Source organism: Stegostoma tigrinum, chromosome 28 (assembly GCF_030684315.1).
Source record: "Stegostoma tigrinum isolate sSteTig4 chromosome 28, sSteTig4.hap1, whole genome shotgun sequence".
In the NCBI taxonomy this organism is placed as follows: Eukaryota; Metazoa; Chordata; class Chondrichthyes; order Orectolobiformes; family Stegostomatidae; genus Stegostoma; species Stegostoma tigrinum.
Window position 1 is genome coordinate 13,801,422 of NC_081381.1, and position 23,234 is coordinate 13,824,655.

Genomic DNA, 23,234 nt, shown 5'->3' on the forward strand with positions numbered 1-23,234 from the left:
TTAAAACATTTACAGCGATCTCTTATTTTCCTGATCAAATCCAAATTCCAGCTGACTTAGTACTCTTCAACGCTAAGCAGTCACAGCCTGGAAAATTTTGAAATAGTTCATTACTTGCTATAATTTAGGGTAAGTATAAGTCATACAATACTCCATCACCACAAACTTTAGTTTAAATTCTTCTTTTTAATTCCTTATTCACAGGGAGGCCATTCATGTTGAGTGCAAACTTAAGGCAAAGAGGTTATCGCAGATTGTGGGGAATCATCAGCCAGACAGATTCCATTCTCAGCTTGCCTACCCTGTTTAACTAGTGTTGAGAATCCCAATCATTGATTTCAGCCCTTCACCTTACAGTTAATTGCAAGCTTCCCATGACTGACTCTGCTGAAGCTTATTACACTTCAAAGCTTGCGTTCCACATCGTTGTGGCTATTCCCAGGCAAGCTATCTCCTCAAATATCAGCAAAATTTCTAGTTAACAATGCTGGTAACGTGTGCACACACATACATGTACACACACGCGCATCTAGCTATGTCACTGTCACACTATTTGAGAAGATTGTTAGCAGTCCTCCCATTCACTGTGTCAGGATGGTTTGCATTTATCTACAATGTATGATCATTGAACTATTCTGAATGCAATAGCTTAAACCATCAGAGAGGTAGCTTTTTTTTTTGCCCCAACTCTTTGCTAAACAATTACTGTTATAAAATACTACAGACGCTGGATAAAAATCAGCTAGTTGGGCAATAAATGTAGTGAGAAAAATGTTAAGGTCTCAAGTCAGTAAGGAATACTTAACAATTTGAATGCTGAATTCCTTTCTCTTGCTACAAACACTACCTGATCAGGTGAGTTTTAACAGCACTTTCTGAAACAACAATTGTACTGTGTGGGTCTGTGAAGCTGAACATCTGATTTTTGGAATCCTCAGAGCAATAGGGAAAGTGTTCTGAGCTTCTGGTGTGTATGATGTTGTGCCCACAGAAATAATTCAACTGCTTTCCTTTGATTATTTCCTGTGCCTGTGATATAAAGAGGAAACTTGGAAACAGCACTAAAGAATGAATATATAAAAAGCAAAGCAAATAAATAATTATGCTTCTATTAAAAAAGAGAGAGAGAGAGAGGGGGGGAGAGAGGGAGAGAGACAGACAGACAGAGTCAGACAGGTTGCTAAGCTAACGTGCACAGAATAAACGATTAGCAGTGAAAAACACAAAATACCTAGGTAAATCCAAATCAAGAAACAGCCTGCAAAATACAAGAGGCGACCATTAGTAGCAATGAAGACAAGAGTGAAATGGAGAATATAATGCAGCCCCATTAAAAACAAAAAATAAAATTTAGCCAGACATGTGAAAGCAGCAAAAGGAACTGCAAAAATGTCACTGATCTACATCAACAGAACATAAAGGTTAGAGATATCCTGACTATAACATTACTTCATCATTGCTGAGACCTGTGCAATGAGACTGGAGTCTTAATCTAACTTCCAATCTTGTTCAGTGTAAAAGCTCCTTAGATATTAGAACATAATTTAGGATATTAAGCTTCCTTGGTTGATAGATGAGGTACTCGTCATTTAGGCCAACCTGGTCTATCAGCCACTTGCTTATTTCCATTATATCCACATCACGAAGACTTCCTGTTTTGACTGATTTCGACATGTTAACAGCGGAAGCTTGTCACAGCCATCCCTTGATGCCTAACTGCACTGCTGCAGCCTCAATTAGCTGGTCTCAGGGACTGGATTTTTGTTTAAAAAAATCATTTAAAAGTGGAAGCTAGTATAAATTTAAAGCCACACTGACAATCCAGGTAATGTTCAGTACTCAAATAAACAAACACTACCAGACTTCAAATGCTCTTTCAGGGAAGTACGGGCAAAAAACAAAAAGAACCTCACAATGTGTTTTTCTTTCCGTAAAAGACATACCTATGAGCCTCATGTGATGATTTGATATGCTTTGCAGAAATAATATTCAAAGACAAAACAGCATCTACGACAGCTTCATCCACCTCTGGCTTGTTCCTGATGCGACCTGGGAAACAAAAGGGAAAATATCAAATGACTGGCTGCGAAAGTCGTGGCATGCACGATCCTGTCTTGAGCAGTTACTGTAATTTTTTTTGCATGAAATAAATAGGAAATGTATGAGTTTATCAGAAATCAGACTGCAAATTCCAAATGTCCAATCAAGCTAAACTGGGGATGCTTGGTAACGCAGTGCTCGAACATTGCTGGAAAAAGAAAGGCGAATGCTGGTGAAGGCTCTCATCTTGCATGCATCAGGACAGACGCAAGATGCAAATTTCAAAAGGAGCAACAATTTACTCTGCTGACTGGTTCGCAAATCAACTCTGCATAGTACAGATATTGTGTTGGGGACTGCACCATGGATCTACTGTACCCTCCTCTTTTGTTTGTGCCAGACAGATGCAATGCTTCGACTGGTTTCTTTTCCTAGGAGACAGATCTATGGTTAGAACATAGAACATAGAACAGTACAGCAAGAACAGGCCCTTCAGCCCACGATGTTGTGCCGACCATTGATCCTCATGTACGCACCCTTAAATTTCTGTGACCATGTGCATGTCCAGCAGTCTCTTAAATGTCCCCAATGACCTTGCTTCCACAACTGCTGCTGGCAACGCATTCCATGCTCTCACAACTCTCTGTGTAAAGAATCCACCTCTGACATCCCCTCTATACTTTCCTCCAACCAGCTTAAAACTATGACCCCTCGTGTTAGCCTTTTCTACCCTGGGAAATAGTCTCTGGCTACCAACTCTATCTATGCCTCTCATTATCTTGTATACCTCAATTAGGTCCCCTCTCCTCCTCCTTTTCTCCAATGAAAAGAGACCGAGCTCAGTCAACCTCTCTTCATAAGATAAGCCCTCCAGTCCAGGCAGCATCCTGGTAAACCTCCTCTGAACCCTCTCCAAAGCATCCACATCTTTCCTACAATAGGGCGACCAGAACTGGACGCAGTATTCCAAGTGCAGTCTAACCAAAGTTTTATAGAGCTGCAACAAGATCTCACGACTCTTAAACTCAATCCCCCTGTTAATGAAAGCCAAAACACCATATGCTTTCTTAACAACCCTGTCCACTTGGGTGGCCATTTTAAGGGATCTATGTATCTGCACACCAAGATCCCTCTGTTCCTCCACACTGCCAGAATCCTATCCTTAATCCTGTACTCAGCTTTCAAATTCGACCTTCCAAAATGCATCACCTTGCATTTATCCAGGTTGAACTCCATCTGCCACCTCTCAGCCCATCTCTGCATCCTGTCAATGTCCCGCTGCAGCCTACAACAGCCCTCTATACTGTCAACGACATCTCCAACCTTCGTGTCGTCTGCAAACTTGCTGACCCATCCTTCAATCCCCTCATCCAAGTCATTAATAAAAATTACAAACAGTAGAGGCCCAAGGGCAGAGCCCTGTGGAACACCACTCACCACTGACTTCCAGGCAGAATATTTTCCTTCTACTACCACTCGCTGTCTTCTGTTGGCCAGCCAATTCTGTATCCAGACAGCTAAGTTCCCCTGTATCCCATTCCTCCTGACCTTCTGAATGAGCCTACCATGGGGAACTTAATCAAATGCCTTGCTGAAGTCCATATACACCACATCCACAGCTCGACCCTCATCAACTTAAAATGAATCGTCTAGAAAATATACATGAATAACTTTGTGATCCTGATTGATAATTTTAAGTTAGTTATTGTAGCAATTCTTGGCACACTCCACATTGTTCAACAGCTATCCACCTTAAATGTAGGCTGGTTGAATGCAGTCCACACTCTTCCAATTTTTGAATGTGTTTAACAACATTCGCCAGTCATTTCAGACGTAAAAAGATTCAAACTTTTTCCTATGACGGATATCAAACAGACCGGTGTGTCATCTCCATTCTCCCTCAAGAAAGCACACCAATATCTCTACTTCGTCAAAAGGCTAAGGAAATTCAGCATGCCCATGAAGACATTTACCAATTTCTATAGATGCATCACAGAAAGCATCCTATCTGGATCCATCACAGCTTGGTATAGCAACAGAGATAACATGATGTACAGCTGGATGAACGCAGCAGGCGAAGCAGCGTCAGAGGAGCAGGAAAGCTGACATATTGGGCCTAGGCCTTTCTTCAGAAATACATACATCGTACTTGACACTGATCCAGCTCTCAGAGTGAAATGGATATCTGACATGGCTTCTGACAGCTAGTGCTCCCTGATTGACCAGGTTAACAGCCCTAATCAGGGAACCCATTCTACGAGCTCCACCTGGCAGATCTAGTTACAATCTCTACCGATGCACAACTATGTTGGTAAGTCAACATTTGTCTCAGGCTGGTTGCATGTGTTCCAGCAAAGTTCAACACAAGCTGGAGGAACAATACTTCATCTTCTGGCAATCCTCAGGATTCAGAGTTTAACAATTTCAGAGAGAGAACACCTTCAGCCACATTCACTACCTACCCTCCCCACATACTTCAGACCCAGGTGGTATGGGTTGCTCCCAGTACAACCAACCCAGTTAGCACCCATTCAATGTATCTCTGTCTCTCTCAGCTCATCATTAGCAATCCCTTTGTCACTTCTTTATTTTTCTCTGGGTACCAGCTCCATCTATTTGACTCACTCCTTCCTTCCTTCCTTCCTTCATCTTCCCCTCCCTGGATCCCAATCATCAGAATAAATATCACCTTTTCCCAGCTGCTTTCACTTCTGAAGGAGGGTCACTGGGTTCGAAACATTAACTCTTTCTCTCCACAGATGCTGCCAGACCTGCTGAGTTGCTTCAGCAATTTCTGTTTTTGTATGCTAGTAATTGTATCTTGATAGTTCAAACAGAATTAATTATGGAAATTATTTAATTCTGTAGAGAACTAGAAATAGAGGAACATTTGTGAAATTTTTAATTGAATTGGCGAAGCAACAAAATCAAAATACTTAATATCATCGAACTTTAATATTTCCAGTCAGGTCATCTTGTTGTAAACGATAAAGAATTTCAGAGAAGCACTCACCAACGACTAACTCTCGAACATCCTTCCAGTGAAGCTCACTGCCCTTTTCGTGCACAATTGTTACCGTAATCCTTCGCTGAATTCCCTGTTGAAAGAAAATGAAGTTCTAGATTATTTTATATCGGACATGGTTCAGTGGTTACCTCCTTATTTTTGTGTTGGAAGGCTGCAGGTGCGAGTCACACTGCACGACTTCAGCATGAAATCAAACCTATCATCGAGCTGTTGCACCAAGAGATTCTGGAACTGCCCAAGGGTCTGTCTTCTGGATACCCTCTCTGCTGAAGGTAAAAGATTCCAAGGCACTTTTTAAGCAGGAACAGAAGAATCCTGGTCAACGTTCATTGCTCAACCAACTGCGCCAAATTAAAATACCTGGTCAATTATTTTATCACCATGAACATGCAAATTGGTTGCTCTGTTTTCCAACATAACAATAGCAAATTCACTTCAAAATGTTTTACAGTAACATGCTTCACAGTTAACAATATCTAAAAGGCACTATGCAAATGCAAGGTCTTCCCTTTTCGATTTAAGTGTTAGTACAACCAATTATAACACAAGGTGGCAGCTTGATCAGGAGAGAACTAAAATGAATACTTTAAGCAGCACTGAGACCTGAGCCTTGCTAAAACAAAGTGTTTATCGGAATACCATACCAGTAGAATTTTGTTCAGTTAGGGAATAGTTAGGGGTCAAGTTTGTTAGTAGTTCTATTACTAGTTCTAAATAAATTGTAATTTGTTACTTATGAAATGAATATCAGGGATTTTCTTTCATGTAAATTTCCTTCTGCATTACATATGGAATTGCATTCATAAGCACAAGCATTTGTAAGTTTGACACTCATAAATCCAGGAAACCCGTGTAGTACGGTATAAATTATCCATTCACAAATATGAGCGAATGTTTGCATGTTAGATTCTCAAAATTGGATTAAGTGTACTTCGTGGGTCAGATGCTCTTAATTTAGGGATTACCTGTACAATCACTGAAGAACGTACACATACAACATAACAATGCTATTTCAATACTATAACTGCTTCAAATCAGAATTGAAAACATGCTCATTAAACGTGTTTAAATGTTACCGAGAGTTGAAAATTTAGAACCGGTGTGTAATAATTTTCAAAACCAGACCACTTAATCAGTTATAAATTATTCACCAAGGACAGTATTAAACAGGTAAGTTTATCTGAAATAGTTACCTGGTGAAGCAGGTAAGTGCCCTGACATGGCAGGCCTCCGCTATGGTCCACAACTGCTGGGATGTACCTGCAGAACAGACAGGACATCATTGCAGGAATCAGAACAAATTAGGAAAAGATTCAACAGAACCTTTCTTTCTTGACTCTAATGAATCTTGTTCAGAAAATAATCTGGTAGTAAGTTTCTAAGTGGATCTTTGCTTTTCCAAAAGCGGTCTCAGGCAGAAAGTATGTACTAGGAGGATTAAAAAACAAACACATAGTCCTTATCATTGGGATACAATGTGTTCCATCCATCAAATAGACCACAACTGATCTGTGAACTAACTCCATAATAGTCATCTTTGTCCCACATCCCTTATTACCCTTGATTGACACAAGCCTTTCAATTTCAGATCTAAGATCAACAACTGATAAGTCTCAATTGTCACTGCAGAACAGAATTTCAAACAGCTACCACTCATGTGTAAAAGGTAATTTCACTCCTGAAATGTTTGAATCTAAGTATTAAACAACATCCCCAGTCCTAGATTCTCCATTCAGTGGAAATAACTCCTCTCTATCGAGCTCATCCATTCATCCTAATATTGCGCGATGTAATCTCATTACCCATTAACCTTCTACATTCCAGGCTATACAAACACTACTTTGTGTATTTATTGTTTGGTATTTAATCCTTGGAGTCTGAGCATCAGTCTATCCTGCAATTCTACCAAGGTCAGTACATCCTTGCTAAGGAATACTGTCTATAACTGAACCCAATTACTACAGGTCTGGTGAACTACAACGCCCCATCTACCCACAGGTTGTATTCTAGTTTTTTAGATGTCAAGGCCAGAATCCCACGAGCTTTTTGATTAGTTTCTGGATCAATTGATGATACTACACATACAAGATGATTAGAGGATTAGATAGGGTGGACAGTGAGAGTCTTTTTCCGACGATGATGACTTTAGCTTGTACAAAGGGGCATAGCTACAAATTGAGGGGTGACAGATTTAAGACAGATGTCAGAGGCAGGTTCTTTACTCAGAGAGTGGTAAGGGCGTGGAACGCCCTGCCTGCCAGTGTAGTCAACTCAGCCACATTAGCGGCATTTAAACAGTCCTTGGATAAGCATATGGATAACGATGGGATAGTGTAGGGGGAGGGGCTTAGATTAGTTCACAGGTTGGCGCAACATCGAGGGCTGAAGGGCCTGTTCTGCGCTGTGTTGTTCTATGTTCTAACGTATGCAGACTCCCAAATCTCTTTGGGCCATGATCATTTTTAGCTCTTCATATTTTGAAATGTACTTATGTTCTATCTCTTAGGTTCAAGTGGATGACTCACTTGATCAGAATACCCACTACTCAGTTATCTGTTTTGTCATCTCTATCCCCCTTTCCAGTTATGTATACACAGTTTGTAGAAGATATTTTTGTAGTGATGCAACCACTCAAAACATTGCAGTTTTAATCTGTATGCAAGGATCTGCAAGAATTTACCAGGACTAATGAGACTCAATCAAGATCATATTTACCAACACTGTGTAAATGAGTCCCTGCAAAGTGTGCCATTTCTGACTGTACCATGTATTGATCAGTAAAAGAAAACGGACCCACCCATTTATCAACTTACTCTCCTGTCGGTTCCAGTTCACTGATCTCAAACCAGACAAGCAAATCATATTTACTGACACATTGTCCGAGGTTAGGTTTGCTCATCGCATTCACCTTTGTGGCTGGAACTGAAATTAAAACAAAAGGAACATCAACACAGGAAAATTAACACACAGCAACAACATGCAGCCATTTTTCATTGACTTCATAATTTTTAAACTGTCAGAGAAGAAAAGGAAAAAAATAAAAAAATCAACTGATTTCATAACAAGGCTCCTAACCTGTCATCCCCTCTCACTTTACTCTGTGGGCAATAGTTATTTGCAGGAAATATGAGACTGTGACACATCAGCTAGTCAATATCTGTTTGCTGTAAAGTTGATTCCAAAATGTAAAAATTTGAATTAACTGATTCAATAAAAGTAAGTTAATGAATGAAAGTATGATGCAAGTTAATCTTTTGAAGGACACAATAACTATGTAAAACTGCAGCTTTGTGGGGTGTCCTGGAGATTTGGTATTTCTGCTGAATTTTCCAGTGCCAGTACAAGAAGTCATGCCAGATAAACCAGAGATGTCCAAGAACCAAGTACTTCTGACAAGTGGCTACTCGGTTGCATTTCTTTGTAGAAAGGGCACGCGTAAAGAAGATTTAGGAATTTTTACATTTATAAACCTTGCAGGGCTGCAAACACAAAAAAAAACGTGGTGCACAGATTGAATCCAAGATAGCTCTGACTTACATACACACCCACAAAAGCTCTGTACACCAACTGGGCAGCATGGTTGCTCAATGGCTAGCACCATTGCCTTATGCTATTAGGGTCCCAGGTTCCATTACAGCCTTGGGTAACAGTGTGGAGTTTGCACATTCTCCCTGTGACTGCCTGGGTTTCTGTCGGGTGCTTCGGTTTCCTCCCACCAGCCAAAGATGTGCAGGTTAGGTGGATTAGGCCTGATAAATGGAGGGTTTCAGGGATAGTGTAGGATGTTCATCGGAGGGTCGGTGCATGACTCAATGGGCCAAATTGCCTCTTTCCCCACTGTTGAGATTCTGGATAGAATTCCCTACCCCAGCAGCACTGTTGGAATGTTGGTTGCTCAAACTCTGTTACAGTTCAAAGAGAAGGTACATTGGATTTATGTTCAGGTGTTCCTAAGCAACAGCCACATCAGTGTCACCAACACCCTGAGAAAATTAAAGCAAATACTAGAACCAGTACTACACCTGAGTCAACAGTTCTATTAATCTGGAAATATTTTAGGATTCAAAGCTCCCGAATAACATGATCACATGAGAAAACAGCAGTAGGCTATTGCCTCCACTGGGGAAGAGAATTTCAAACTCTAATGACCCTCTGAAAAAAACAAATTCTTCATCTATGTCTTAAACAGGAATTACAGTATGAATGGTCTTTACTATTCAAGTTTAGTTTGAAAGCATCTCCCATTTCTATAACCTTCATTATAACTCTTATATGACAGTGACTGCATTGCAAAAGGTCTATGATAGAACTCCAGTACAGGCTAGGTCACTGATTGACTTTGGCAGACTAAGTGGGATGAATGGCCTACTGCTGCTTTTTCATGATGTTATTCAGTGATGTATAGAATCCTACACTATTTCTGGATTCATATTTGTTGACTTGGGTGTGCAGTGTTTTCTCTAAACTGCATTCTTTCACTTGCTTTATCATACCATCAGCTTCCAATCTATGTTAAACTTAACCAAATAGATGGGACTTCGATATAATTCCACCAGCTGCAACTGCGCATTCAAAATATCAGAAGAAACAAATTTCTGTTTTTTTATTTCTTTTGCCAAAATATTGAAGTGTCAACCAAGTTAAAGATCAAAGTGAAGCAAATGAAAGAGACAAAAATATTTTGCTATGGCAATTGCTGTGCAACTCTTATTCAGAGTCTGACCTCCAAGCCAATTTTAATGTTTAGATCCCATTCTTCAACTTACAGGTCCCCTCAATATGCAGGGATCATGATCACATTAGAACGAGCAACCCAATTCATTGTGATTCCCTCCACTGATGGACTCAGTCAACCCTCATCACTTCTAGTACAGATTCTCAGTACAAGGTAACTAAGCTTGCGTAATGCAGCTGAAACTGCTGACAACACTGTTCACTGATCACAGCCCCAAACTAAATAACCTTTTTGAGGAGTTCACCATATGGTACTGGTTTTGAAATGGCAAATGCATACCAGGCCACTTTGAAAGACATAATGGCATAACCGTGCAGGAATGGAGAAGACTTGTGTTAAATGGGTCGCTGCACAAGAACGATTTTCACTTCACAGTAATTTTGACAAAATCATTCCAGGCAAATCCTTTTGTCATCATTAATGCTGAAGGGCAAATGCAAACACAAACTGATCCACTTTCTTTGAAAGGACTGTCCAATTCCATTCCAGGGAGTTACAATATTCAATTCTATCTTATTTGATTTTAAAAAAAAAACAAATAATTCCCAGCTTAATAACATATTCACAGCTTAGAAATGAGAGAATATATAGAAAATACATTTCACTGGAGCATGGCAAATATTGGATAATGCACACTTACTTACTGTTGTACATCAACACAACCGAATGGAGAACAGCAGGGAGGGAGTAAAATAACTATGAGAGTTCAGCCTGAGAGAGAAAACTTATCCTCAATCTTCCTTGTGGAGTATTTTTGAAAACGGAGTGAAATATTTCCACAGAAGCTGGTATCCCAACACCAAGTCACACTTTACTTACATGTGGACAGTCCTTGACACTGATCTGGCTCTCTCAGAGCGAACAGGATGCCTGACACTCCTGTTTTTTTTTAATCTGTTAGCCAGGGCTCCCTAATTGGATCAGGGTAACAGTCCCAATAAGGGAGCTCATTCTATGAGGACCATCTGGCTGATCTTGTTATAATCACTACAAGCAGTTTTTTTAGATGTGGTTTGTGAAACTATCCATCATTCTGGCAAGGACAGAACATATTGCTGTGGCCAGGCAGACAGGATATTTCAGTCAACTGTAAAATTAAGTGTCTGAGCTGCTTTGGCTGCGACATTTCCAATCACTGGGCTAGATCTAACAAATATATTTGAAACACCAGTGTTAGACACCTTCCCAAATGTTAATAAAATTTTTTTTTAAATTAAAAAATTGTTTTGTGTTTGCTCTGTACACTTGGCTTCAATCTAGGAAATTTGAGTTTAAGATGAGACAGTAAGACCGAGTAAATCCTAATAAGTTAGCTCACCCGTTACTAACTCCTTGCACATCTCAAAAATGTTTGAAAGGCTTCAGCACTTCTTACCTTTGAAGAAGTTACCGTACCGCTGTCTATGTCCAATTACCTAAGTTCCTTTTGTTAATACAGTTGACAGCTCATTTTGCTTTCTTCCAGCAACTTGGCAGTGTCCCAGTTCTGCCAATCCTTCAATGGCCTCTTCCACTGCTCCAAGCTATCATTTCACCTGTTATTTAATGCCACACTGAAAGCAGCATATTATCTAAATAGTGAGAGAATGCAGAGGGATCTGGGTGCTCTAGCACATGAATCACAAAAAGGTTGGTATGCAGATATAAGTAATTGGATTAGATTCCCTACAGTGTGGAAACAGGCCCTTCGGCCCAACAAGTCCACACCGCCCCTCGAAGCATCCCACCCTGACCCATTCCCCTATAACTCCCACCCCTGAATACTATGGGCAATTTAGCATAGCCAATCCACCTATCCAGCACACCTTTGGACTGTGCGAGGAAACCAGAGCACCCAGAGGAAACCCACACAGACACAGGGAGAATGTGCAAATTCCACACAGACAGAATTGAACCTGGATCCCTGGAGCTGTGAGGCTGCAGTGCTAACCATTGGTCCACCGTGCCGCCCAGAAACTAATAAGTGGTATTATTTATTTTTAAGTGGAAATAAATTCATAAGTGAGAAGGTTATACTTCAGTTGTACAGGGATTTGATAAGACCACAATTGGGTTATTGGGTACAGTTTTGATCTCCTTCTTTAAGGCATAAAACGAGTTGGAAGCAGTTCAGAGCAGGTTTATTGTACCAATACATGGAATTGGGGTGGGGGGGGCCAAGGTGAGGGTTGTCTTATGAGGAAATATTGGACTGGCTAGGCTTGTACCTGCTGGAGATTTGAACAGCAAGAGACAACTTGATTGAAAAAAACAAAATACTCCTGATGGATCTTGACAAGTAGATGTGAAGATGATGTTTTCTCTTGTTGGAGAATCTAGGGCTAGGAGTCACTGGTTAAAAAGTAAGGCTGGACCGATTGATAGCAGAAGCAAGGAGGAATTTATTTTTCACAGAGTGTCACGTGTCTATGGAACTCTCTTCCTCAAAAAATAAATGGATATAGAGTGTTTGAATATTTTTAAGACAGAGGAAGGTACATTCCTCATAAAAAAAGGGCTGAAATGTCAGAGTAGGTGAAGGAGAAGGCCAATAGATATACAAGATGACCACCATTGTAAGCTCCCCTGCAAGCCTCACCACCCTGACTTCAAAATAGACCACTAACTCTTCAATGCTGCTGGGTCAATATCTTGGATTCCCTCCCGAATGGCATTGCAGTTTACCTACAAATAAATGGACTGCAGCGGTTCAGAAACACAGCTCATCACCACCTTGTCCATCCCTAGTTGCCCTTGACAATGAACATTGGCATTGGCCAAGTTCCATGGGTGAATTTTTCTTAAGAAATCAATTCTTCTGAATCCTATTGGTACACAAAATTTTTACCCTTCTCTATCTCACTTTGCACCATTAATATCTTTACTATTACAGCACCGGAAAAATAACTTGCAAGTTTCATTTATGCCCCTTTTTCATCAGATCAAACATAATTGACTATATTCTTTCCTTGTGAACAGTCAATTTGGAGGAAACAGCTGCTTAGAAGCTAAATGCAAGATTGAAGACTAAGTGCCTTGGAGAAACTACAACATGACATCTATATCTAAGTGAGTCTGTGTTCCTAACCAGGAACACTTAAGTTGAAAATCTGGCCACTCCAATGGAAACTCCACTTTGGAAAGTTTTCCAGAATAAGTTCTGGTGGTAAGATATTTGAAGAATTGTATATCCAAAATAATGCATAATTAGGCGACTTCAAATGTTGTTTCACTGAGACCACTTCTCACGCCAACTCAAAGAAATTGGGAAAACATATTTTAGAAAACCTGCGCGCTAACAGCTAAATTCCAAGACATCAAATGATGATCCATAATAAGGCACAAATTTCCACAACAATATTAATAATGACAAATGGTATGTTCAGCTTCTCTATCTTTGCTTGGAACATCTACTTCAGACCAATGCAGTGCAACATTTGACCATGAACTAGGGAGGCTATAATCTTTACATGTTAACTATAAAAGCAGTGCAAGATAGGGGAGGACAACACTAAAGAAGGTGCTAAGGCATCTCTAATTTGCCGTGGCTCTGTGCTAGTTACCAACCATGATGCTTTGAAATTTTCAGAACGTGACATATGGGAAGAGGATGGAAGAGAAATGTTGGCAGCTGATCAGCACTGTTGATGAACGAGCTGGCAGTGGATGAGACTAACACGTTGGCATTCTCAGAGAGAGCATCAAGCAACTGTACATTTACATAGCCAGACATCAAATACCTAATCAACTCAATCTTTCGCTCATGATCTGAAATGGAAGAGAAATCAAGGGCATGGATGGTGCAGAAGGCCAAGGGTAGGGAAAGAATAAAAAGAAAAAAAAACATTTAACGTGCAAAATTAAAAATATGAAATAAGTATTTTAGTCTACAAGTCTTCATTACTAATTAGAACCTTTACCTTTTGTTTTTGCAATTGCACTTTTCTCGAAAATAATTACAAAATCATCCAAATCCTTTAGACTGGTAACATTAAACCAATACAGATCTTTTCTTTGCTATTAAGTCTTGCTGAAGGAATCGTAATTCAAAAACTCACTCAGTACAGAACATTCATACAAATCTGAAGTTGTCACTGAAATTTATTCTCATTTTGATGAGAATTGAAGGCAACTGTAAATTTGATTGCATATTATATTCAACACTGAAAACCAAATTCCTCATGCAACTTTGTTACTTGCAGCAACTTGCCTTCTTCATTGCTTGCTGCATCTGTCTGTTTAATTTACTGGTAGACAAGGACACCCACATCCATTTGTACATTCACAGCCAAGTGCAGTCTATAAAATATCCAAAGGGCTATGTTTGTGCTGGAAGCGAAAACTACAAACTTCTACCTCAATCGAATAGAAGCAAGGAATGACAGAGGAGGCACAAGGTCTGAGTAACAAAAGGGCTGCAGGGTGGGGCAGCCACAAGATTTGAACCTCACTGCAATTACACAAATTTGAACGTATCTTTATATCTAATGCCACCTCAGCAAAGACGTTTCCATTTCAAACTCACCTGGCTTTGAAAGAGGCATTGGAGGAGGGAAATATTTGCGAGCTGGTTGTGGTGGGCTGTGGGAAAAGGCAACAGAAAGTTGAGTTTATTGCTTTTGTAAAACAATGCAATGTGCTCCAAATTAAACATTAAACATACATGGTAACTGAACTCTACTTTATTTTCTCACTCCTTTCCCACATTGTGAAATTTGATTATGAAAAACAAAAATGATTCAGAGTTTTAAAATATACATTGAACTCAAAAATGATCTTAATGTCTTAGCGCTAGGTTGGTGAGCATGCTCATGTCTACACGCTTGCATCGATCTATGTACGTGTAGAATCACACCAAGTCTGGGAATAAAGAGGTAGGTGGTGGCTCAGTGGTAATGTTACTATACCAGTAATCCAGAGAACCAGACTAATGCTGTGGGTTCAAATCCCACCATGACAACTCAACTGATTTCAATTCCAATTAATAAATCTGGAGTATAAAAACTGGGAGATAGCAAGAACTGCAGATGCGGGATTCAGAGTCAATACAGTGTGGAGCTGGAGGAACACAGCAGGTCAGGCAGCAGAGGAGCAGGAGAGTCAATGTTTCGGGTTGGGACCCTTCATCAGGACTCCCGAGTCTCGCGCTCCTCTGATGCTACCTGACCAGCTCTGTTCCTCCAGATGCACACTGTATTGACTCCAAATAAAAAAAAAACTGGTCTTAATAATGGTGAGTAGGACAATTGGGTTTTTACAGCAACAAAGTAGTCAGAATAGCCAATGCAGCTGATTCAAGGAAATCTGCTGTCACTACATGACTCCTAATCCACTGCAGAGGCAATGTGGCTGACTTTTAACTAACCCCTGAAAGTGCCCTCACAACCAGCTCAGCTCCAGGGAAATTAGAGATGGATAACAAATGCTGGCCTCACCACTAATGCCCATATCCCTTGAATGGCCAAAGGAAAGACAGGGCCTAAAGGAAGGTTTGGTTTTACACAATCCTTATAGACCAAATGTAATTTATTTATTTAGCAGATATCAAAATTTTGAAACCTTTTTACAATTTTTTGCATGAAGTTTACCCCTTGAAATCTTGTCCTTGGTAATGATAAGGATGTTGCTGGTAGTGCCCAAAAACTTCAAATACAATTGGCTTTGTCTTGATATATTCTACAAACGATTCTGTAACTTCGACAGCAACCTAAATAAACGATGGAGATAAAGTCATGTTTCCAACTTAAATCAGGAATTTCAAACATACTTATGGAACTGGTGAAATGATTGGTCAGGCATTTTGGGAGACACCCAAATCCCGGACTCACATTCTGCACATGGTAAAAGCCAAGGGGAGTTCCCCGGCCACTGTTCTTCAGGGGTTCAGTCGAGAAGGCTTCATCATGGCGGTGCAGGAAGCTAGGAAGAAAAGAAATTTACCAAACAATGATTAACATGTTCACAAGTTAACTAACATTGAAATGGAGCACAGAGAAGTTTGATGCAAACACATTAAACGTTTAGACATTCAACAATAAACTTGTCGTGAACAAGGAGAGATGCTGCTGAAGTCTTTTGCCTTTCAATTATCAGGATAAACAAAAGAATGCCAGATTTTAAATGGTTACAACAACTTACACTACGATTGGTGGGTAGGTCAACTCTGATTGGCCAAGCTGTCATGGAGAAAGCAACGGGGAAACTATACATTCCCTGAGCTTCCAGCTAATTTAAAACAAAAGGTGCAAGTTTGTCCCTTTTGGTTGTAGAGAATGGTCCCTTTGTATGATGTTATGTCATTTCTAGGCAATATGAAGCATCATTAGATTGGATTCCCTACAGTGGAAACAGGTCCTTCGGCCCAACAAGTCCACACCACCCCTTGAAGCATCCCACCCAGACCCATCCCCCTATAACCCACACACCCCTGAACACTACGGGCAATTTAGCACAGCCAATCCACCTAACCTGTACATCTTTGGACTGTGGGAGGAAACCAGAGCACCCGGAGGAAACCCACGCAGACACGGAGAGAACGTGCAAACTCCACACAGACAGTCGCCCGAGGCTGGAATTGAACCCGGGTCCCTGGTGCTGTGAGGCTGCAAGTAACATTGCTAGACTATTAATCCAGAGACACAGGTCATGCTCCAGGGACCTGCGTTCAAATCCCACCATGGCAGATGGTGGAATTTTAACTGAATTTTAAAAATTTGGAATTTAAAATCTAACAATGACCATGAAATGATCATCAATTGTCAGGAGAAACCCATCTGGCTCACTACGCTCTTTAGGGAAGGAAACTGTCATTCTTACCTGGTCTGGCCTACATGTGATTCCAGAAACACACCAACGTGTTTGTCTCTTAACAATTAGGGACAAGCAATAAAATGCTGACTCAGCCAGTGACACCCACATCCCATAAATGAATTAAAAATCCTCAAATTCTTGCATTTGTCCTGGTGAGTACAAGATCGAAAGCTTTGAAACTTGTCACACGAGACAAGTACTGGGGTCTCAAGACCTGAAAAAATGGCATAGACCTGAAATGTCTGTGCTCTTTTTCTCCCCACAAACACTGCCAGGCTTTCCAACATTTCCAGTTTTTATTTAATAAATGCAAATTCCAGGTAACGATCAGAGAAATCGCAGGGAAGTATCTCAGTATCCACTGAAGAACTCTATCAATTCACTAATGTGAAAGGAACCTGACACACTACCTGTTTTGGTTTAGCACAATTCCAATTCTATACTGAATGTGTGACTTTTAATGTTTTTTTGAAGTGGCTCAGCAAGCATCTCCGTTGTAATTTCAGTTTGTAAGAAAATAAATATGCACATCCATATAATGCCTTTCTTGACTGACAGATGTCACACAAACTCTCAGATTAATGGCTCTTGATGTGCAGTCACTGTTGTAATGCAAACAAAAAAGAAAAATTAGACTGTAGAATGCTTCTCCGATTCTTTGGATGCTAGACCCACTGACAAAATTATTAGGATCCAAGCTGATACAGCTGTGTGTGGGTAAACTATATATGCATGGAAGTGTAATCTCAATGTTAAGCAGCATTTTATCACTCAAAAGCTTTAGAACTTCAAATTTACAAACAAAGCTGATAAATTCTCTGGAAAAAGTTAGAACACTACAACTTCCTAACAATAAGGAACCCAAGTGTTAGTGAGAGTAGGAACAGGAGGATAAGGCACATGAATGGTGCAGGGGGCAAGGATTCACTTTTGGATCATTGGGATCTCTTTCAGGGGTAGGATTGACCTGTATAAGAGGCATGGGTTTCACCTGAATTGGAAGGGGACTAAACCCTTGAGGGGAGATTTGTTAGTGCTACTCAAGAGGCTAAATTCCCAGGATAAATCCCTAGCGCTTTTTCATGTATTTCTCAGAACTTTTTGGGAAACCAGGGAAGAAATTGCTGAGATATTTGTATCATTGACAGCCGCAGGTGAGGTGTCGGTAGGCTGGAGATTGGCTAACGTGATGCCATTATTTAAGAAAGGCCGCAGGGAAAACCCAGGGAACTGTTGACTGGTGAGCATTCCGTCAGTGTTGGGTAAAGTTGCTGGAGTTTGAGGGACAGGATTTACGTGCATTTGGAAAGGCAAGGACCGATTACAGACAGTCGATATGGCTTTGTGTGGGGAAATTGTCTTTCACTAACTTGACAGATATTTTGAAGAAGTGACAAAGACGATTGATGAAGGCAGAGTGATAGAAGGCGTCTATATGGAATTCAGCAAAGTGTTTGACAAGCTTCTGCATGGTAGACTGATTAGCAAGGTTAGATCACATGGAATCCAGAGGAAGCTCGCCAGTTGGATACAAAATTGGCTTGAAAGAAGGAGGCAGAGGATGGTGGCAGAGGGTTGCTTTTTGGACCTGAGGCCTGTAACCAGCGGGGTGCCGTAAGGATAAGAGCTGGCTCTGCTTTTCATCATTTATAAGTGATTTGGAAGTGAATATAAGAGATATGGTTAGTAGGTTTGCAGATGACACCAAAATTGGTGGTGTAATGGACAACAATGAAGGTTACCTCAGAGTATAATGGGACATTGTTCAGATGGGCCAACGGGCTGAGGAGTAGAGTAGTTTTGATACATGTAAGGTGTTGTTTGCTTTGCCAAAATGCCAGGGCAGGGCTTACACAATTAATGGTAGTTAATGGGGAGTGTTGCTGAACAAACAGACCTGGGATGCAGGTGCATAGTTGCTTGAAAGTGGAGTTGCAGGTTGATAGGGTGGTGAAAGCGTTTGATGTGTTTGTCCTCACTGGCCAGAACATTGAGTCTACGAGTTGGGATGTCATGTTGCAGCAATACAGGACATTGGTGCGGCCACTTTTATAAGACTGCTCACGATTCTGGACACTTTCCCATACGATGCTGTCAAACTTGAAAGGGTATAGAAAAGACTTACAAGGATGCTACAGGGATTGGAGGGATTGAGGTATCGGGAGCGGCCAAATAGGCTGGCACTATTTCCTTCAGAGCGTTGTAAACTGAGAGGTGACCTTATAGAGGTTTATAAAATCATCAGGGGCATTGATAGGGTAAACAGACAAGATTGTTTGGTCTCCAAAAGTCCAAAACAAGAGGGCATTGTTTAAGGTGAGAGGGGAAAGATTTAAAAAGGGACTTGAGGGGGAATTTTTAACTCAGTAGGTGGTATGTATATGGAACAAGCTGCTAGAAGGCATCTGGGTGAATATACGAATAGGAAGGGTTTAAGAGCGATATGAGCCAAATGCTGGCAAATAGGACTCAGTCAGATTGGGATGTTAGGTTAGTGTGGATGAGTTGGACTGAAAGGTCTGTCTCCGTACTCTATGACTCTTTGGCAAGGAGCAATAGACCAGAGATTCTGACACTGCTGCTGGCCGAGTTGTTGGAAGGAATCCTAAGGGACAGGGTTTACGTGTGTTTGGAAAGACAAGGACTGATTAGGCATAGTTAACATGGCTTGGTGTGTGAGAAATTGTGTTTCGCTAACTTGATTGACTTTTTTGAAGATGATTTAATGAAGAGGATTAATGAAGACAGGACGGTGGATGTGATCTGTATGTTCTTCAATAAGGCGTTCGACAAGATTCCTCCTGGTAGACTCGTTAGCGTTCATAAAGCCGAGGTTGATACCCTTCTGTGAACTAAAACCAAAATACCTAAAGAAACACCTCATCTTATAACCTGTAAAAGGAGAGTGAAAAGTGGTTTAGCCTCTCTTTCAGCAACTTCTAGTTGTTAAACAAAATAAATAAGTGAACAAATTAACTAAATTATTAACAAACCAAATACATCCTAACTACTAACTACTCCCAAATAAAGCAAGATTCTAATGGTATGCTGTTCCAATAAATACAAGCCCCACTCATTAAATAAAGAATTTAGTTTCTCGAAATTACAGGCAGGTTATGTGTCTTCCAAAACGTTCTGTGCCTTCTCTGTAGATTCTTCCGTCAGGAATATTAACGAATTATACTGTTGATGTTCAGATGGTGCTTTCTCTAAGACATAGTGACAGCCAGTGATTCTCTCATGAGCTGAGTGCCGTTAGCTTTGGCAGAGGTCTTTGTCCAGCTGCCCCCTTCTTTTATAGCCTTGATAACATATCAATATTCCTTTCAATAGGATTGGTCCTATATTGTCAAAATGATCAGACTTAAATTTAATAGGTTTTTGGTATCTAAGTTCCCAGTTCAAGTTGATTGGCTAAATTCAATAAGTCTGTTGTCTTGGTAAAAAACTGATGCTTGGCCCGGTAACTGTATGGCCTTTCAATACAAATGTTTAAATTCGAGTGAACACGGGAGGTATGGTTAGTTTGCAGACGACACCAGAGTTGGAGGTGTAGTGGATAGCAAAGAAAGTTACTTGGAGTACAACTGGAGATTGATCAGATGGGCCAATGGGCTGAGGAGCAGCAGATTCATAGTTCTTTGGAAGTGGAGTACCGGGTAGATAAGATAGTGAAGGTGACATTCAATATGCTTTCTTTTATTGGTCAGTGCATTGAGTGTAGGAGTTAGAAGGTAGTGTTCCAGCTGTACAGGATGTCGGTTGGGCCATTATTGAAGACGGCGTTCAGTTCTAGTCTCCCTACTATAGGAAGGATATTGTGAATCTTGAAAGGGTTCAGAAAGAAGAAAAAGGTTCAAGAAAAGGACGCTGCCAGGGTTGGAGGGTTTAAGCTATATGGAGCGGCTGAATAGACTGCAGCTTTTTTCCCATGGAACTTTGGAGGCTGAGGTGTGAACTTATAGATGTTCATAAAATCAAGAAGGGCATGGATAGGGTGAATAGAAAAGATCTTTTCCCTGGGGTGATGTAGTTCAAAACCAGAGGTCATAGGTTTAAGGTGAGAGGGGAAAGATTGAAAAGGGACCTAAGGGGTAACCTTTTTACGTAGAGGATGGTGCGTGTATGGAATGAGCTGCCAGAGAAAGTGGAGGAGGCTGGCACAATTACAACATTTAAAAGGCATCTCCTTGGGTATTTGAATAGGACGGGTTTAGAGGGAAATGGGTCAAATGCTGGCACATGGGAATAGATTTATTTCTGATATGTGGTCAGCATGGACGAGTTGGACTGAAGGACTTGTTCTGTCTTGTATATCTCTAATAGATAGAGGGAGTTATTTGCATCAATATCACTAAATGTGAAAGAGTTCTTAAAAATAAACCCACTAGGTGGAGCACTTCACTGCAGTAGAGGAACACTGGGTAAGCGGCGGGGGCGGGGGGGAAAAGAGGGAAGGCAGGGGGCAAGGTTTGGGGAGTAGGTGAGAAGGACAGGGAAAGAGGTGCGAATACGGCATTGCATCAGAGGTGCAGTCTAAAAGAACATGGAATTAGGTTATTACCTTAAAATTATTTATCAACAATTCAAATAAAATTGTTATTTGACTTAATTTAATATTGTATTGCACAATATTTGCTTCATCCCCTACCTTAGCTGTTATTTTAGAAAATGGGGAAAAAGTTGATGGAAATAGTGTACTTGCTTAAAGATATATAATAGCTACCTTAAGGCAATCATATTAATGGCCAAAATAATAACTTGCTCATCTACACAGAGAAACTACAAATTGCATCATCACTTCAAAAGTGGTAGAATCCGAAGCAAAATGATACCTGTCATTAGCTAATTTGAGATGTTGTACGTGACCTCTCAGACTATCAACATGGACATAACCTGCAAAGCACAGTGCGAGAAAGAGAAAGAGAAAGAGAAAGATACTTACTTGAACTGACAGAATATGTCTGCATATTCTGGTGGGATCCCACTGGCCTGTAGCACAGTCACTCGGAAAGTAAAAACACTACCAACTTTTAGGTGTTCGCCAACGCTGTCAGATACTCCCCCCTGGGGCAGTTTGGGGTCCAGCTCTGTGCTCGATTTAAAATCTGCATTGCAAAAGACCCCAATACAATGACATTAACCTAACCACTGTATTTCAAGATGAGATAGCATACCATAAACAATACAGGCTGAAAAGTTTAGTAGTTCCTTTGGCCAAAGGCTTGTCACCTCTCAAGACATTAATTTCACGCATTATTGACCAACACTTTAGTAATTCAGCAGCAAAAATCACACCAGGATGATTCTCCTTGGAGAAGGTTCAGGATAGACTCGAAAGCGTTGGTCAAACTCCCTAGGGAGTAGGTGGAAACTGTTTCAATTGATGGCAGAGTCAAGAACCACAGGCAATGGGCTTAAGCAAAGTGACAAAGGAAACAAAGACAAGACGAGGAATGGCATTTTTATACAGCAAGCTGTTTACCACCTGGAACGTACTGCCTGAGAGCGCAGTGGAGACTAATTCATTCATTCAAAGGAGGAACAGACATAGGGAAAGGGCCAGGGAGTGACAGTTGTCCAACTGCTTCTCTTTGCAAGTAGCCAACACAGACCAAATGGTCTTTTCTGTGAGACCCAGCCTTATTCGTAGTTGAGATAATGGCAACTGTTATCTCGGATTCTCCATCATATGCAAAGTGTGGAGCTGGATGAACACAGCAGGTCAAGCAGCATCTTAGGAGGACAAAAGCTGACATTTCAGGCCTAGACCCTTCATCAGAAAAGGGTCTAGGCCCGAAACGTCAGCTTTTGTGCTCCTAAGATGCCGCTTGACCTGCTGTGTTCGTCGAGCTCCACACTTTGTTAGCTTATTCGTAGTTGAACTTATTTAAAAAACAGTAAACCTTCTAGACAGGAGTCCAACCTTGGGAATAAAACCCATGGCAATCCCATGGCACCCTGGTTAGTATGGAAGTGAAATCATATTTTCAAAAGCTGGGAAAGAAAGTACAGAAGAGTTGGCAAAGTACTAAGGATGTCTTCTTACAACATGAAGTGAAAATGACCAGAGTCTCAGAGGAACACAGGCTGCTCTCTCATTATAAAGAGGGGGAACTGGTGATAAGGTTAACCCAAGGGTCACCATGCCTCGGGTGAGCCATTACCTCAGCCAGCGAGGGAATCAAACACACGCTGTTAGTGAGATTGTCATTTAATCACCTGAGCCCCACTGCCAACACTAAATTGTACCTTGGGTTCCGCTGTAATGTCGTTAAGAGGAGTACAGTGTAAATAAAAAAACACCATTGATTCAATATTTTTGTCGCTGCATTCAAATTAGCACACAACCAATTTGTTCCACCAATTCGAATTATGTTGTGAAATTGCGTTGCTAATCTAATTCTGCAGGGGGAGAAAAGTAGAACATTACTGTATGACAATTCTACATTTGGAAACCCTAGTGGATTTATTAACTCGTACTCCAATGTATAACATGAATACACATGGAGAGCAGAATTTAAGTTGTACTTTGATTTGAAAGATTTGACTTGGGCTGAGTTCTATGGAAATAATTTTAAACACCAGATTCACTCAGTATTCCATTATCCATAATAGGATTTCCTCTAAATTCTCAACAGT

General features: G+C 40.7%; 1 protein-coding gene across 25 annotated transcripts in view; it reads right to left on the bottom strand.

The window, feature by feature from the left end:
- Positions 1-23,234, bottom strand: part of kif1b (kinesin family member 1B) — a 215,086-nt gene that overhangs the window by 26,878 nt on the left and 164,974 nt on the right. For 11 of the 25 annotated variants that reach the window (XM_048561044.2, XM_048561060.2, XM_048561051.2 and 8 more), the window contains 10 exons: positions 21,538-21,700; positions 15,611-15,701; positions 15,371-15,489; positions 14,308-14,363; positions 13,350-13,550; positions 7,882-7,990; positions 6,262-6,328; positions 5,054-5,138; positions 1,944-2,049; positions 1,232-1,258 (listed from right to left, as the gene is read on the bottom strand). In XM_048561044.2, coding sequence (XP_048417001.1) covers positions 1,232-1,258; positions 1,944-2,049; positions 5,054-5,138; positions 6,262-6,328; positions 7,882-7,990; positions 13,350-13,550; positions 14,308-14,363; positions 15,371-15,489; positions 15,611-15,701; positions 21,538-21,700 — 1,024 coding nt within the window. The remainder of the gene's footprint in view (positions 1-1,231; positions 1,259-1,943; positions 2,050-5,053; positions 5,139-6,261; positions 6,329-7,881; positions 7,991-13,349; positions 13,551-14,307; positions 14,364-15,370; positions 15,490-15,610; positions 15,702-21,537; positions 21,701-23,234) is intronic. The other 14 variants (XM_048561058.2, XM_048561057.2, XM_059638097.1 and 11 more) reach the window with 3 other exon arrangements.